This window comes from Arachis hypogaea, chromosome 3 (genome assembly GCF_003086295.3).
Source record: "Arachis hypogaea cultivar Tifrunner chromosome 3, arahy.Tifrunner.gnm2.J5K5, whole genome shotgun sequence".
Classification (NCBI taxonomy): Eukaryota; Viridiplantae; Streptophyta; class Magnoliopsida; order Fabales; family Fabaceae; genus Arachis; species Arachis hypogaea.
In genome coordinates this window covers 58,416,513-58,433,517 of record NC_092038.1, presented here as the reverse complement: position 1 = coordinate 58,433,517, position 17,005 = coordinate 58,416,513, and the positions used below count along the sequence as shown (strand labels likewise).

The 17,005-nt window shown below is 36.9% G+C and overlaps 2 protein-coding genes across 17 annotated transcripts; one reads left to right on the top strand and one right to left on the bottom strand.

Annotated features, from left to right (window-relative positions):
• Positions 1-1,942: 1,942 nt before the first annotated feature.
• LOC112790636 (uncharacterized) lies at positions 1,943-8,178 on the top strand. Of its 14 annotated transcripts, none has more exons than XM_072233015.1 (15): positions 1,944-2,333; positions 2,491-2,553; positions 3,704-3,760; positions 3,853-4,081; positions 4,224-4,314; positions 4,412-4,504; positions 4,609-5,157; positions 5,947-6,218; positions 6,348-6,444; positions 6,550-6,640; positions 6,741-6,914; positions 7,043-7,180; positions 7,276-7,399; positions 7,589-7,664; positions 7,754-8,178. In XM_072233015.1, the coding sequence occupies exons 4-9, from the start codon at positions 4,026-4,028 to the stop codon at positions 6,382-6,384; spliced, it is 1,098 nt and encodes a 365-aa protein (XP_072089116.1). In that variant the 5' UTR covers positions 1,944-2,333; positions 2,491-2,553; positions 3,704-3,760; positions 3,853-4,025; the 3' UTR covers positions 6,385-6,444; positions 6,550-6,640; positions 6,741-6,914; positions 7,043-7,180; positions 7,276-7,399; positions 7,589-7,664; positions 7,754-8,178. The 14 variants fall into 14 exon arrangements, with proteins under 14 accessions (XP_025688909.1, XP_072089112.1, XP_072089116.1 ...); XM_072233007.1 differs by having other exon boundaries at positions 4,594-5,157; XM_072233012.1 differs by having other exon boundaries at positions 3,687-3,760.
• A 320-nt stretch (positions 8,179-8,498) lies between these two features.
• On the bottom strand, positions 8,499-13,431 carry LOC112790637 (protein FAR1-RELATED SEQUENCE 5). 3 transcript variants are annotated; one of them, XM_025833134.3, is made up of 5 exons: positions 13,149-13,431; positions 11,908-12,106; positions 9,566-11,788; positions 8,966-9,034; positions 8,499-8,837 (listed from the first exon to the last, which is right to left on the bottom strand). In XM_025833134.3, the coding sequence occupies exons 2-3, from the start codon at positions 11,992-11,994 to the stop codon at positions 10,880-10,882; spliced, it is 996 nt and encodes a 331-aa protein (XP_025688919.1). In that variant the 5' UTR covers positions 11,995-12,106; positions 13,149-13,431; the 3' UTR covers positions 8,499-8,837; positions 8,966-9,034; positions 9,566-10,879. The 3 variants fall into 3 exon arrangements, 2 of the variants coding, with proteins under 2 accessions (XP_025688919.1, XP_025688921.1); XM_025833136.3 differs by lacking the exon at positions 11,908-12,106 and having other exon boundaries at positions 13,149-13,286; XR_003196723.3 differs by lacking the exons at positions 9,566-11,788; positions 11,908-12,106.
• Between the last annotated feature and the right edge of the window lie 3,574 nt (positions 13,432-17,005).

The following is a 17,005-nucleotide window of genomic DNA, read 5'->3' as shown; positions in this document are numbered from 1 at the left end:
AATTGGAATAAACCATTAGTCACGTACAAAATTCAATTTCCAATTCAATCGATTTGTATGATCATTCAATCGTTTAAACCTTCATATATAATTTTAATAGCAGCCTTCAATCAATTGGGTAATTTAAACAATCGATTAAATTATAATAAAACCCAGATTCTAGTCATCGTTCGATCGGTTGGATAATATGACCAACCGATTGATATTTGCGAAAACCATACTTCCTTGCAACTTTCAAATCGATTGTTTTCTGGTAACCTGAAGTCCAATCGATTGAGTTATGAGAAATCTGAAATTCAATCGATTGTTTTTTAATTTTTAAGAAATACAATTTCAAAATCTTCGACGGATGTAATGGAGCAAAGATAAACTTTTAATCGATTGGGATTGCAAGAAAGTTATTACGATCAATGGAAGATCTAATTCGTTCTTGTTTTTGTTTTTGAGTATTAATGAACATAATAGATGAATGAGAAAATAATATTTTATAAAACAAAAAAAAGTTTTTATGAATAAATAAAATATATGGGGTTAATTTGTAATTAAAATTAGAAAGAAACCATTTAGCAGTTATCAAGAAACTTAAAAAATATGTTTTGTAATTCGACCATTTAATGCTCCAAGCGTTCTGGGACCATTGAATCCTTTGCCTAGAATCTCATACGGTGACTTGTTATATATGGTAATTTATTTAATTTACGATTTTTTTTTTAAATTACTTTACATAAAGGAATCAATAGATCATATTATGCCAAGGTAATAATAAATACAATATACCAAGATGGGTATGTCAAAAATGAGCTCAATAAAATGCAAGCCCGTTTGGTTGTTATTTATTTTTTTAAGAATAAAATAGACTATAAAATTATAATTAAAAACTTTAATATAGATGAAGAATAGTAAAATTCCGTATATCCTTTATTTAATATATTTTGTCGAAATTTTAACTTGTTTTCATTGTTCAACATAATATTTGTGAACATGACCATGTATGTTTTAAAAAACGAATCAGACAGTTTGAACATAAAAACGAAGTTGCAAAATAAAGTAAATAACGTCACGTAGTAAAGGGACACATATACTTAAGTAAGCAAATTTTTTTAATTTGATAGGTTATAAATCCTAACCGGACCCACCTGATTTAGAGGATTCAGCGTCTCGCCTGGATGGATTCGACCCATTTTACCATTACGTATATACATGTGTTAATAAGAAGATTATCACATATTTTACTATACAAATGTCAAATGTAGAGATTTTTGGTTCTAAAATACATTAAAATAAAAAAATACAAACAATATCAAATTTTAATTCATTAAAATTAGTTATGATACAAATTTTTTTGCCGATATAAAAATAATATTTTAAATTACAACATGAACATTAAGAAAAATTAAAATATAAGTTACATGACTTAATAAATAATTAAGTTATTATATTTAAAATTTATGAACGAATGACTTTCTTAAACATATTATTCTCTAATAGAATTATTTGTGGAAATATTTGTCACAGTAAAAATTATTTTACTTAAAAATATTACCTTTTTTGTTTAAGTATGTACTCTTTAAAAAAAATTACGTACTCTCGTTTTTTAGTCCCAAAATAACTAAAAATTAATATTTTCTTGACATGTATAAAGTGATATAAATAACTAATGTTCTAAAAATATGTTGATGTTATATGAATTATGTAATGATAAAAATCAATTTAATTTTGAAAATATTTGTTTGCAAAATTATATTATATAATTAATTCATTGATAAAAGTAATTACTGAATAAATTTTGAATATATTAATCGAATTATTTACCAACTCATATAAAATAAAATTTTAATGATTTCATATTTATATTTTACAGTTTAAAATTTTATTTGAATATATTTTTTGTAATGTTAAGATACAATCTGGCATAATATGTAAATTTAATAATTGAAAAAATCGGATTTTGAAATTTTGCCCAAACGCGAGGTGTTGCATCATGAACGGCCAAAGGGAACCCTACTCATTCTTCACGGACGCCCACAGACGTCCCCCCTGCTCCTCTCTGTAGCTTCCACCCTCACCTCTAACGCTTCAGCTGTCTACTCGGTTTATTTCTGTCGAGGCAGAGACACCGTGACTTCCGCCCAGCGACCAGCGCCCTGCCAACATGCGTGGACCCAATTTTAGGCATATCTGTTCGTGCAGCCATGACGTGTGGCGAAGCAATCGTCCGATGCTTGCAATCACCGCCGGACCCGTCTTCGATCCCGCAGTCTCCTCCCGACGGCGTCATTTCTTCTTGGCCCATCCTGTCCCGCCGGCGTCCCAACTACGTCTATAGAGTTTTGGTAGGTTTCTACCTTCTAACCGTTGCATTAAAGTCTGTTGATTGTCTAATATTATTGTTGAGGCACGATTACCTCATAGGAGATGCTTCTACTGACCCGTGCTTCTGATTGCTTGAACCATGCTTAATTGTTCGAACTCATTGGTTGAAGGGTGAAGCGTGACTCATTCTGCATAGACATGGTATTTTCTTTGTGTATATGTTTCCACGAAATCATTCAGGTATCCTCTTTTTCTCAACCTGATGGCCTAGTGAGTGTAACTGTCTTGTTTAAGTCGTCATTCTTAATCCCAGGGTATGAATAGGTTTCTATTCCTGCATAACAACCTGCATTTGTATGTTTCCTGTAAACCCTGCTGCTGTCCTTTTAATTTATGACTCCTGTAAACCCTGCTGCTGTCCTTTTAATTTATGACTATGGCTGCTTTGAACTTGTGTAGATAGATTTATTGATTGAAGAGTTTCGCGTGATGCATGAAATTGAGAAATTGGTTGTTGGTACTTATCAATATGTATACTTGTTATGTGTGTTAGACCTGAGTCCCACAAATAATCTCTAGTAGTTACTGCTATGGTTGCTTTGTTCAATCGGAGTTTAAAATTTACCAAATAAGTCTTATTCGAAGAGGTTTGTGGATTCTTTAATGTGAGTACGGATTGTAATGCTGAAGATGATGATGGTTGGAGTCATCCGAAAGTTTTTTTTAACAGTGTTTAGAAAAATCTTTTGGGGGTTTCAAATGACAAGATCAAACAGTATTCGTGAGGTTATGTATACCTCAGTTTTTTATTTTACTATGAATCTTGTTTGCCCATCCATGTACGGATGAACCGGGTGAAATTGTAAACCGGCGCCCCGGAGGTTAGATCGGTTCAAAAATTTGATTACTGGTTTCCCATTCAAAACATTGGATATAACTGAGTCACAGATTATGAATTTTTCATTTCTCCAGATTCAGCTACATACGTAGTCCAATAATTACATGACATTATGGCTAATGTTGCATGTAGAGGTAAAATAAAATTTTTGAGGCTCCGGAGAGTGACTTGCTATAAGAATCAGTTATTGGAACAGATGAAAATTTTCAACTTTAAAGTAACATTTTGTCGAAGAGGATTATTTTAAAATAGTTTTAATACTTCAAATCAAATACTTGAATGATGTGAGTGATGCTTTATGTAGTGTAACAGAGGTGTGAGTTTTGTTTTTTGCGAAACTAATAGTGGTGATTCCTAATGAGTTGTTATGCTAAAAGATTTGTCAATAAAAATCCTAATTGTTTAGGGAGAAAACATATACTATTGCCACTGTTTCTTGTTATATACTAACCATCAACGAAACGTGATCTAACAGAGTTTCACTGCCATTAGGGGCCATAAGGGGGCATGCCGTTAGGATGGTTGGTTATATAGTTTGGCAATGCAAAGGTGTGCTTAAACATTTTTCTACTTTAGTTTCAAACCCTTTGGCACATTCAGCCGGAAGCATTAAATGCTGATTCAGTGGATTACCAACGCAGCAAATCATCATCATTACCCAAGGTATCGGTCACATCACATTGGCCTTAGGGCTCTATAAAAGGAAGGCAACGAGGAGAAAATGTCATCCATATTGTAGCGAAGAGGCCTCCTTTGAAAATATCCTTATCCCTAGGTCACATCCTCCTCTGTAGTAGAACCTGCAGCGGCACAAATGGAAGCGTCACAAAGTGCGGGAGTCGATCCGGAGCAACCCTCCCTAACGTCAGAGTAAGACCCCTCTGTCACAATGATAACACAGCATTAAAATTCTAATGGTGGCGGGAAATTCCGCCGCTGCTAGTGTCACAACTTTTTTTTATTTGCATACTTCGGCGATGGAACTGATGTTTTCATTTGTGTATGGATCCAGGCTTCAACCTCTCGGCAACATCGACGAACCCAACTGGAAAAATGATGCTGATGAAACGAAGGCCTTGAATCTTGACCTAACGATGGAGGTGGTAAGTTTGTATTTTAAGTTACTTGTATCCATGCCAACTCCTTTTCTGAGCATCATTAATGGATTGCACTGCTCATGCGTGGCCTTTGTTTGTGTAGCCCCTCCTTAATGCGGTGTCCCCGGCCGGCATTTTTGTTGAAGAGTTCATTCCGCCTTCTGCGTATAAGTCACCTCCCCAGGCTCCGCTCGAGGTCGGCTGTATATCCCAAAGCTTTCTCTCCCGAATAGGAACGGTTTCACTTTCATGTAACTTAATAACATGGATTCCTGAACTCTCCAGCTTTTACTATTGCAGAGCATAGAGGCATGCTTGATGGCCATTGAGCAGTTGGTTGGAATGCTTGAAGTTAGGGCCGCCCGATCGGAGGCTCTCATTGTGTATATCAAGACGATGATATCCACGTTATGTAAGAAGGAGGAGATTTTGCAGATGATACCTACTCCAAAGGCACAACTCCATAATGAAGCCACAGAGAAGAAAACACCGCAGGCGCCTAACACTCTTGGAGGTGTTGGCAGCGCTGCTGCGGTTGTCTTGAACAACAGCAAAAACGAAGCATCTGCTCTGATGTTCACCCATCAGCTAAGCAGTTCAGAAAAGGGTAAGGGAATCTTGGGTGACCCCGTCACGAACTTGACCCTCGACGTTATTGTCTCGGATTCTTCAGGTTCGGAGGATGATCTCCTTCTGCTTGACCACCTTTCTTCAACAGCCGTACTCTCCACTGGTGCAACACTAATCCCGACCGAAGCACCAGCCAGCCTTCACTGGTCGCGTGGGGTTCCAAAAATGTTAAACGACTCCAAGGATGAGCCATTTACAGCATGCAATGCCACTGTGCAGGTGAAGTTTTGGAATTATGTTGTCCTAAGCGTAGCTATAACTATATCTAATCCTACATAACACAATTTTTACATTATGCTATTTCTCATGGATAACAATCTCACTGCCGAGTGAAACATGATCCCTTGATGATGTATACGCAGTATTGTGTGGTTAGTTATTAAACCTGCGCCCATGACCAGTAAGAGCCTATTGTGCGCCGGGGGTGCAAACCAGATGCTCATGATAACCTTTAAATTTCGTGTGAACTTTTTCACAGTGCAGTAAATTTTACGAGCCTCTGGTCATTCTAAACACGCAAGGCCAAGGCATTGTATATGAAAGCAAGGCCCTGTTTCAAAATTAAAAGTCCGCAGTTAAACATATATTCGTCACACCGCGTTAGTTTTATGCTCATGATTTAAATTTTTAATGGGCCTAAATGACATGACCATTCCCTACATGGCTCACCCTAAATAACAACCATTGGGCTACATGTGCCTTGGCCTACTTTGGAAATACCCGTCAACCATATGTTTTATGTAATTGACAGAATGTTTATGGGAATTTCTTTGGGAAGGGAATAACTATGGCTTACTTTTTTTTTTTGGTTAACTAACTATGGCTTATTTTATTGTGTGTATATGTAAGTAGCCATAAAGTCGAACCCACAAAAAATGGAATACTGTGGGTAACTTTCTGTTAGGTCTTTATTATGCAGTCCAATGCTAAGAACATAATATTATTTTTTAATATCTGTCATTCTTCGGAACTTATGTTTATCGGCTGACCTAGGTTTTCTTTTTGCAGAGAACAACGGTCGGAGGGGATCTCGACAGCCCGACTCGGCTGACTGATCTCGATGCATTTTCCGAGCCAGGTCCTAAGCGACAGAAGACGCCGCGGTTGTTGACGTCGGACTTGGCTGCAACGGCCCTTCACGTGGGGTCCATGGGCTCCCCTCCGAAGACCCATTCCAACTCCGTGCCACAGACACGACCTCTGTTTCGGCGTGGTGGAAGGGGGGTCGGGGACGCATTCCGCCGCCGAACTTGGACAACCCGGTTTACCAAATCCCTAAGGCAAGTCACATTACCTTACTCCTGTCGTTAACGATGTGGATGATTACATCTAACTTTTGGGTTCAAGCACTCTATTATTCCTGCATTGTGTAGCATCCCTCCTAACCACTACAAATATTTTCAATGCAGAATTTTCCCATGTGGTTCAGGCCAACTGCCGATATGAGTCTCACCAAGGACGAGTGCCGCCTTGGGACGTATATATTTGCCAAGAATGAAGAAATGGGTAACATTCTCCTAACACTAGGACACAGTCAGCAGTTGTTTCGGGGTTTTATACATAGCTCCAGCACCCAACCTTAAACCCTATTCGTGTTTCTCCTATTTACAGGGAATCAGAGATCTTATTTAAGCATTACGAACTAACCCTGCCCCAGGGAAAGTTCTTATCCCTTAGGCCGGAATGCATGCCCCACTTTGATGTAATAACGTTTCAGCTTGCCTCGATACTTTTCCCAAATTAACTGCAGTATTTGATTTCATTATTTCAATGTTGAAAGCTAATAAGGGTGAAATATGTAGGTGATCAACACTGTTGCAATGCTTTCGTCTCTACAAGCCAAGGCAAACCCTATTCCGCGTTGCTGGTTCTTCCCGTCAACATTTGCCGCAGAGATCTTGTTCCAAGCTCCGGCGGAACATTTACTTCAGAGCTACGCGAGATGATGGATGCCACCAACCCAAGAACTTGAGCATGTAAGAAATATTCGACGTAGCGTCTCACCTTTCGTGCTCCATATTTATCGATAACACGTAGATTTGGCATTCAAACCCTATATCGATATATCTTAACTGATGCTGTACGCTGCTGCTCGCCTGAACAGGTGTTTGTACCCATTTGCGAGCCACCTGAGAGTTGGTACATGCTATTGTTGGATGTAAAAAGAACCGCTATTTATGCGCTTGATGTTTGCACAAGCATGGAGTCCGTTCCCAGGCGTGAGCGGAATATGCGCCTCATAGTAAGTAACCCGCAAGGCATATAGCACACACTAAACTCATGTATGGTGCAACTGTTGAGAATTTCATATGTTTTCCATGCTCATTCGAACTGCAGATGGCTGTCCTCGGCAAGATTTTCAAACATGAGCAGAATCTGCCTAACTTTAAACACGTGTCGCCGGACCCCAACACATGGGGACACATTGAATACCGATGAGCATTCCGAGCAGGCTTGGCGCGTAAGTCATTCTATGATGTCTCCATAATTTTCGTCACATAATTACTTTCTACAGAATTTCTTAGATTTTATTGGAATCAAAAACCACATCCCTCGAACCATGTTGTTGGGGATCCATTTTTAATTATTGTGGCCGACTGTTTGCCCTTTACGTCACTCATTTATTGATGTCACAATTCACTTTGCATAGGGATGAATCCGGAATATGGTGCATTTGGTGGATGTCTCACAATGGGCGATTCTCCCCAGCTATCCTAGGCAACCTTGTAAGAACCCCTACATTCTCGTACGTTGCTGGAAATTAACTTGTCATTATTCATATCATGGCTTCACTATTTATATACATACTTCACAGGGTGATGAGGCCACATTGAGGATGAAAACAGCAATCAGGATTGCCGGATCCGACTACAGCGAGCTTAAGGCGCTTGTGGACCTCAAGGCGGAGACGGTGTGGCGGAGTCTTCCGTTTGTTCCCTAATTACTAGGATAGTTACATGGTTTTATGTGAATGAAGTTGGGATCCATTTACAAGGCCCAATTATTTTGAAAGTACTTGTTGATGTTATATATTTCTAATTCCAGACTTTAGTATTTGTACTCTACTTGTATTATTTCGGTGGTCGACTTTGGTTATGAACCCTGTCGGGTAGCAAATGCTCTTACTATGTACCCAACTGTTATTGTTAATTAGCATGATGACTTGTGTAACAATGTAAGTGGGAACCGTTAAGCAGGTCCATACATTTTTAATTTAATTGTTGCTGCTATGTATTGCTATATCAAGGCTTTAATGTGTAAGGGTTGAACTCTGGTTCCAGATGGTTTCTATATCTATGAATATGTATTAGTTAGGTGGCTTCATCAGGTGTTCGCTTATCAGAACCATTTTTTTTTCAAACTTGCATGTGTGGTCACCGTTTTAATCAGGCATTGCCCCAGAGTGATTGTGCATTCCTCAGCATATGTTGACACTCCGAGTACTGGTCAACACATCTTACCAACTCTCCATCCTTCCTTGCGAGGAAACATCCTGCCCTCAAGCAACAACCTTTGCATGCCCCAACAAGAGAACATATTACTTATTACAAAAGCTCCTGTTAGAATATAATAAACTTTTTAATTACGGCGAAATGATATACACTGCTAAGAAGCCACTGTTACAACACAAATTTCTTACCACATTAGGATATTTCATAACAACCCAACAAACTCAATCAAGTTGATATTCCCATACTGTCAATAACACAACAGGGTTGGGGGCTAGACTCTCAGTGCGTAATCCGTAAAAATAATGTTCTACACTTACAGGAATAATGAAAGCAACTACAAGTCTATTTGTCTACGATAGCCTCCTATGACATGAATTGCGGGAATGTATTTGGAAGCTCAACCCTTAGTTTCCTCTTCCTCGTGCCCGCCCCCATCTGGAGCTCCTGCTGCAATTTACATTTATGTTTTCAACAGTTAGGGTGCTTGCCCACTGATAGCAAAGCTAGAGATGGAAACGTAAACAAAACGCGTGGCATAACTGAATCGGCTGTAACGGGACAATATTGGCACTTACCTGACCCGTTGCAACTTCAGAGGCAAAACAGTTCAAGTGATCTGGTCTAGTCGTCTGTGACGGTGTCGCCTGCACAGCAAAAAGAGGCAAGTCGGGTATTAAATACAATGTTTCCAACATGAATTCTAATGGAATTGAAATGTTAACGTACATCAAATCTTTGTGGATCCGCATATGACAAAAAAAACCACTCCTAATATTAATGAACCCTCCCAACATGATTAATTGATTTCAAATAAAACATGTGACTCAACCCCTAATACCTAGAATTTGCTATATTGACGTTTATAGATTTAACCGTTCATGTTTCTCCTACTTTGTGAATTGCTCATGTTCTACTTATACTTTCATGCTGATTCTACCATCTATGAAATGTTCTATGCTCATGAAATGTTGATGCTTTTTGTTTTATGAACAACTCTCAAAACCTACGCAAACTCAACAATGTTCAAAACTTAAAGTCCCTGTTATCATCTACTCCTTTCGGGATATACTCACATTTGGCGTGTCCTAATCATTGATCCTTCAAAGATTGAAAAATTTCATGACCACCCTAGAAATCCCATGAATTCTAACTCACACACAGCATATCGTGCTAACCTGAGCTTCAGCTTGCCGACCCTTGGGAACCCGTTGCGATCCACGACATCCCGGGCGCAGGTCTGCCCCAATGGGGCAGCGAGTTCAGCGATGACCCAGCTTTTCACAGGCGCTGCATTTTCTCTTCTTCGGTCCCTTGGTTTGCTGAGAAACGTTTTCTCTACCGGTACCTTTTGTTCGGACGCGGACCGGATCATTTATCCCACCACCGCCCTCACCGTTAGGCTGTGTATTAACATATGCGGCGACACGCAACCCATTCTTGACCTCCAACATGACAACATCCCGTGCCATTTTCTCGCTATATACCTTGTAGTCCTCCTCCCTTAGACAAGCCACCTTGGCCAAACGCTTACATTGGTCTACAAATGTACCAAGTCTGCTGCGGTACCGGGATGCAGCATCACCCGTTTCAGTAACTTGTCTAACGAAAGTCACATTGTTCTTGGCGTTTTTGCACCACCGCTTGAGGACCAGAGTCTCGGGCAGATAACCGATATCAATACCTACCAGAACAACAATTATGTGAACACAAGGGATTCCATATGACTTCATCCTGCGGCAATTACATTCAAAGGTTCCATTCTGCGGCTGGTGCAACACTTGCCAAGTTGACTCCGGTCAGCGATACTTTTGTATCACGTAGCAGCATCCGTTTTCACAATCCTCCCGGTCGACAATATTAAATCTCACAGCCCGCTTTAAGGTCTCTCGAAATCTATAAAATACTTCACGGGTATACAGGGTCGCCGCTGACCTCTCAATCTCTTGAAAGTGCGTTTGAAGCACTGGGGTACCGTAAAAGGAACGAAAGTCAAGCTCCTGCTCCTTGTCTCTTAGAAAATCAATACATCTCTGAAAATTTGTAATAAAGTCCAATATCCCATATCTACTCTCCACAAACCCACCCAACTTAGCATGCAACGACTCGCACCGAGAGGTTGTCCTTAAACCTGCAAAGAATCTGCCCCGTATGTACGCGGTTGCCCATGACAACTTCTTACTATAGAGGTCCATCACCCATTCAACCTCTCGAACACCACACTCCCCAACCATCGCCTCCCACTGCCTCTCAAATTCATGAACCTCTATGTCAGCGAGCATGCACTGTTTGAATAACTGTGTGAAACGTGGTTGCGAGACATGAGCAGTGGCATTCCTTAGTAGGTGCCACGCGCATAGTCTGTGATGAGCATATGGAAATACATGCATAATAGCTAGCCTCATAGAAGGATCCCCATCAGTTATAACTGCCTTCGGGGCCTTTCCCCGCATGCATTCTAGAAATCATCTCAGCACCCATTTGTACGAATCCTATGACTCACATGAAACCATTGCTGCTGCAAACACGCATGTCTGATTATGGTGATTAACACTGGACAAAACAATAACCGGCAAGTTATACTTGTTCCTCCCATAGGTCGCATCAAAGGCGAGGACATCACCGAACGCCTCATAATCTTCCTGGCTTCGACCATCACTCCATATAATGTCACACATGCGACAACCAGCCGCCACCTGATACCTCCAAAACAGTCTCTCATCGTTTCTGGCAGCATGTTCGAAGAAACGCAGCGCGGCATTCACATCTCCGCTCTGCAGAGCATGTTGCTTTCGCACCTCATTGTGCATATCTTCCTTAGTAAATCTTATTAAGTTAAAGCCCCCAACCTGCATCGCAAATGACTGGTATATCTTCGGAATGCTTATCCCAACTTGCCGCATGCTATTCATTTGAGCAATTTCTGCATCAGACATATTCCTGTGTGAAGGCAGATATCTAACAAACCTTTCAGGGAGTAGGGTGTGGTTATGATCATCCACAAACTGTGAAACATACCATTTTCCATTACCATGATTCTTCTTTATCCTCATCTCTGCTACACACCCACATCGCGTTATAGGCTTGTGCTCTCTTTTCCTATCGAGCTTATCTAACCACTTCTTCTGCCTAAATCCTTCTCTGTTGCAAACAAAATTGTATCTAACGATATCTCCTTTGGCATTTTTTACCGTCTTACTGTTCCTTATTGCAAAACCTTTTAGCCTACTGTAACTCGTGTAGAATTCCCTTGCTTCCCCAGGGGTAAAGAACTCCATCTTCAGCACATCTTCAACGCTGACATGACTTGGTACCTGAGCAGATTCAGGCTCCGCCTCTGTCTGCGTCATATTCGGAAACCCTTCTTCGTCCCCTAACATGCTCATGTCAAAAAGTGTTTCCTGCACAACAATTAACAATGCTACGATCACCCAATTGATACATTAACTTATGCTATTCATCTTCAGATTGAAAAGGAAAATAACACATTCCAAATTTGCAACTTCCCCCTATCATATACCTCATTCAAAACCCCGTCCTCCGGCTCTGGCACCGCCGATTCATGATTGGCTGACGTCGATATCGCCTCTTGGTTTATGTTGTTCATCTATTTCCTAATTGGCTGCACTTGCTTCTTCTAGAGGATCCTCTCACTTGTGGTTCCTAACAACTTCAACAATTCCATAGGCAACGAAAAAAACCACTCTCGCCGTCACAATCTGCCCAATTTATAAAAACCCCTTTAACAAACCAACTTAATCTAACATGTTAACATGGGAAACGCATAGCATCTACGCCAATTTCAATGCTTCCAGTGAAACTATACACTCACTTGATCATCGTAGTAAAATCCCCCGTATACAAACAACTACCCCACCTTGATCATTCATATCAACAAATAAAAAACCACAACTACTATTACTTAATCAAATGAAGCTGACAAAATAAATGTCATAACTACAACTACGTTTGCGACTAGGGGGAACATGAATTTCCTATATAGTTCGTTGCTTATTAGTCCTTTATGAACAACCAAATTGCTTATGCACTTAAATGGCTCAAAAATTGCTTCAACTCCCCTCATAGTGATTGTGAAACCAGATTTTGTTGTAACTTTAAGAAACTAAACTGGCATGACGGATTGAGAAATACATATGTAGCCAATTCAACAACAAATGTAGAACAAGACACCTCTATTTTCCAATAACATATGCACCAGAAGACCAGCAAAGCACATTAACTAACCAATTCGAATTGAAATTTGGAGATGAAAAAACTTACACCTTTCCTGTTAAACTGGTGACCAGATGCATATTAAATTACTTGATGCCATTAACATCACATGCAGCTAATCCTAATCTATTCAACCAACCAATTTAAAAAAACAGTGGTGTCCTGAACAAATAAATAAACTAACGCTTTAATTAGGTTTATAGAAATTCAACAATTCTAAATTTTAATAATTCTTGTATTAATCTACCCAAAAAGGCAAAAAACTTATGCCTTTGCTTCTGTACAGAAAATGACTCTAACTAAACGCCAAACTCCATTTTCCACTGCATACCAGTTTAATCCTTCAGCGTGAGTCAATTAATTTATCTAAAAAGATCATAAACAACTTCTCCAGGTACAGGCCATGTCAACAACCCAAAATTACAGTGCCAACACATGTAATCTCCCTCGGTCAGTTCCGATACCTTAAATCTGGCCCCAAATTAATTCCCCTGCTACAAAAAATAATGCCAGAAATAACAAACATACCTTTCGATTGTTCCTTCAATGGCGCAAGCTTCTGCAGCCCGCACAATACCGACTAATGAATCGCCCTTTTTTCCTTTTCTCGCAACAGCACCCAAAACAACTCCACTGCAGAACATCGAATCAGCTACTTAGGGGAAGGTCGAGAATGCCTACAACCCAACACAGCTGTATCAAGACATCAACACATTCTTAAGGGCCAACTGCGGCAGAGACGCGACCATATCCACCTCTCACGAACATGCTTTACCATCACATTCTTCCAGCTCACTCAACATTATAAGCCACTTAACTTTCTTAGCATCTTCCTATTTAAGCTGCAAAGATTTCAATTCCAGCAGCAAGCTATGACAAATTTTTAGCTGCCCAATTAGGTAATTTTAAATTTCATTCAGAGGTTAATATAGTCTTTTAACACTTTACTATAAGACAAATACAAAACTGAAAACCTAAACGTACATGGCACATCAGTACTCCAGTAAAGTACACTGGAGTACCTGAAACGTATCCCTTAGTATTATTCTCTACTTTTGGAACTTATTATTGTATTTTCTTAGAGGTTTATATTTTTGGAAAAATAAGATGTTATTTTGTACATTTCTAGTTTGTAATATTTCAGTCGGCCTTTTTTTACAGGTCGAGACTAGTACTTATTATGTATCTTATTCTGAATCTTATGTATATACTTATATATCTTTTTTGCTCTGTAAATAACGTTTTCTCTTATTTTAACGTTTCAAATGTGACAATAGTTGTCTTATTTATTTATTTATTTTTTTCACAGATTTTTAATTATATTATATTCTTTTGAATATTATTTATGTATCTTTATTTTTAAGTGTCATAATGTCTTATCACATTTAATTTATGACTATAGTATAAGAATTTATGTGATAGGATGTTACATATCCCAACCTGATTTAATTTTTATAAATCCAGCCATTCAGATCCGGCTTTCAAGTGGAACAACAGAAGGGAATAAGTTTGTTAAGTTTGATAGGACAGGTTGTACTTGTACATAGGAGGTAAGTAATAGCAGTTAGGCCCATTTGGTCCTCACCTTTTGTAATCATCACTTCCATTCTTCATTATTGAATTCCTTTAAGCTTTTAATTTTAGAAATTGTAGGAGTAATCTGATCCTTCTCTTCAATTATTATATGGTGACAAAAGAACTAGAAAAAAATTTACATAAAAAAGTTAAACTCCTAAACTTATCTGTGTTTCAAATTCGTTCGTCAGCGCACGTAACTCAACCTGATTAATTTATTATTCAGTCAATATTTCTATCTTTCAAAAGTGTATATAATATTAATTTAAAAAAATGATGAAGCCTCATCCAATATGATAACTTGTTAGAAACTTATCATCAGCATTTTGATAAGCATAACAAACAAGTTGTTAGATTATCATAAGTAGTTTAGTCACCCGTAAATATAAAACACAAATTTAAATTCAGATTCCATAGAGAGTATTCATTGAGATAGAAAAAGATTATTTTAAAAAGAAAATTTTTACAGTCAAGTCATTTAATCAACTAAATCTAACTAAATAGTTTTAACGTAATTTACCTCCACACACTATTATCTTTAATAAATTTTTGACTTTAACGCGTGAAAATATATATAACTTCCTTTTTCATGCAGATTTAGTTTTTTTTTTCCAAATTTTATCAGCGTTTTTTGTGTTCTCTACATTCTCCTCTATCTCTATATATAATGGTCTCTTCCATCTCTGTATTTTTTGTATTTTTCTTCCTTCTCTAAATTCTTTTTATTCTCTACGTTCTTTTCGTTCAAGATTAATGCTCTTTTATCTTATTTAAAGATTTGGATCAAATTTTTTGAAATCAAGCAGTGAAATTAGTTTTAAACAGATATTTTATTTTCAAAGACAATGAATGATTCAAGTTTAGACTGTCATTTAAACTAAGGTGAATTGTATTATTTGATGAATCTATTCGTCCCCATTTCAATGTATTTGGATTATAAATTGGTGTGTTTTCGAAATGCTTTCGATGTATTTTCTAGTTCAGATTTTTTTTTGAATTTTCTCAACGTTTTCTGTGTTCTCTATGTTCTCCTCCATCTCTACGTTCTTTGTCATCTCTGCGTTCTCTATGTTTTTTTCCTTCTCTATGTTTTCTTTGTTCTCTATGTTCTTTTCTTTCGAGATCAATGCTCTTTGATTTGGATAAATTTTTTTGAAATTAAGCAATGAAATCAGTTTTAAACAGGTATTTTATTTTCAAAGACAATAAATAATTTAAGTTCAAACTGTCAATTGAATCAGGGTGAAGTGAATTATAGTTTTCAATCAAATTATTATTTTAAAGAATCTGTTAGTCCCCGTTTCAGTGTATTTGGATTATAAATTGGTGTATTTTAAAAATACTTTTGGTGTATTTTCAAATTTAGACTGTCAATTGAAGCTGTGTGAATATGTTTCACTCTCAGTTTTAGTGTATTTTGAATTATAATATAGTTTATTTTGGAATGCTTTTTGTATATTTTTATTCTAATAAGTTCTGCATAATTATCTCATTTTCTACTTCTTCTTCTTCTTTTTTTTCATCATCATCATGTTTTTTTTATTTATCTTTTTTTTGTTTTACCTTCTCAAGTTTCTTTTTGTTTTACTCTCTTAACAAGAATAAAAACAAAAAAATTAAACAAAGAAGAAAAAAAATACATAATGCTACAAAATTACTAGGAAAAAATGAACCTACATTAATTCAACTAAAAGAAAGAAAGAAATAAGAAAAAAAAAGAAAAAATATAATATTAAAATAATGAATGGTTTAAGTTCAGATTGTCAATTGAATTAGGGCAAGTGGATTATTATTTTAGATCGAATTATTTTGATGAATCTGTCCATCCCGTTTCGGTGTATTTGGATTATAAATTGGTGTATTTTGGAATGCTTTCGGTATATTTTCAAGTTCAGACTGTCAATTAAGAGTTTTCAGTTTTGGTGTATTTTGAATTATAATATGATTTATTTTGGAATGCTTTCGGTGTATTCTTATTATGATAAGTTATGCATAATTCAAAATTTTTTCTCTTCCTCCTTATCTTCTGCTTCTTCTTTTTCATCTTCTTCTTTTTCGTTCATTTTCTCATAATTCTTCTTGTTTTACTTTCTTAGAAGAAATAACATAAAAAAAGAAGAAAAATCAATACTGCAAAATTACTAAAAAAAAGAAGAAAAGAAAAAAGGGCAACAACAACAATAATAAAAGAAAGATGATAGAGAGAAAATACGCAAAGAAGAAAAAGGAACACGGCGAAGAAAAAGGATGAATGCGAAGAAAAAGAAAGGAAATTGGAGTCAACTTGATTGAATTTGATTTGTCAAAAAGACTTGAATGTATAGATGAACTCTTTCTAAAATTACAAAATAAAACTATCCATAAAACATAATTTTTTTTTGTTTAGTTCTTTTAATTTTAATGCGAAGAAAAAAAAGGAAGAATACGAAGAATAAAGAGGAGGAGGAGGAGGAAGAGGAGGAGGAGGAGGATATGTTTGTATTAGTAAAGTGTGCATGTGTACACGCTGCATGTAATAAATGTGATTTTTGTTAGATTAGAGTCAACTTGATTGAATTTATTGTCAGAAATACTTGAATATGTAACAGAATTCTTTTTAAAATTATAAAATAAAACTATTCATAAAACATAATTTTTTTGTTTAGTTCTTTTAATTTTTAATTTTTGTTATGCTGTAATCAAATTTAAAAATTATTTATTTTAATATTTTAGTTAATTTATAAGTAATGACATAACAAAATATATTATACTAAAATTTAATCTACTATATCAATACTAATAAAGCAAACAAATGGTAAAAACGGAAATAG

Bases quoted from the DNA above. Each gene is read 5' to 3' on its own strand.
- LOC112790637 (XM_025833134.3), bottom strand. From the start codon at position 11,994: ATGAACAACATAAACCAAGAGGCGATATCGACGTCAGCCAATCATGAA. The intron at 11,789-11,907 runs GTATATGATAGG...ATTGTTGTGCAG, and splicing joins AGGACGGGGTTTTGAATGAG to GAAACACTTTTTGACATGAG.
- LOC112790636 (XM_025833124.3), top strand. From the start codon at position 4,026: ATGGAAGCGTCACAAAGTGCGGGAGTCGATCCGGAGCAACCCTCCCTA. The intron at 4,315-4,411 runs GTAAGTTTGTAT...TTGTTTGTGTAG, and splicing joins TTGACCTAACGATGGAGGTG to CCCCTCCTTAATGCGGTGTC. The intron at 5,158-5,946 runs GTGAAGTTTTGG...TTCTTTTTGCAG, and splicing joins CATGCAATGCCACTGTGCAG to AGAACAACGGTCGGAGGGGA.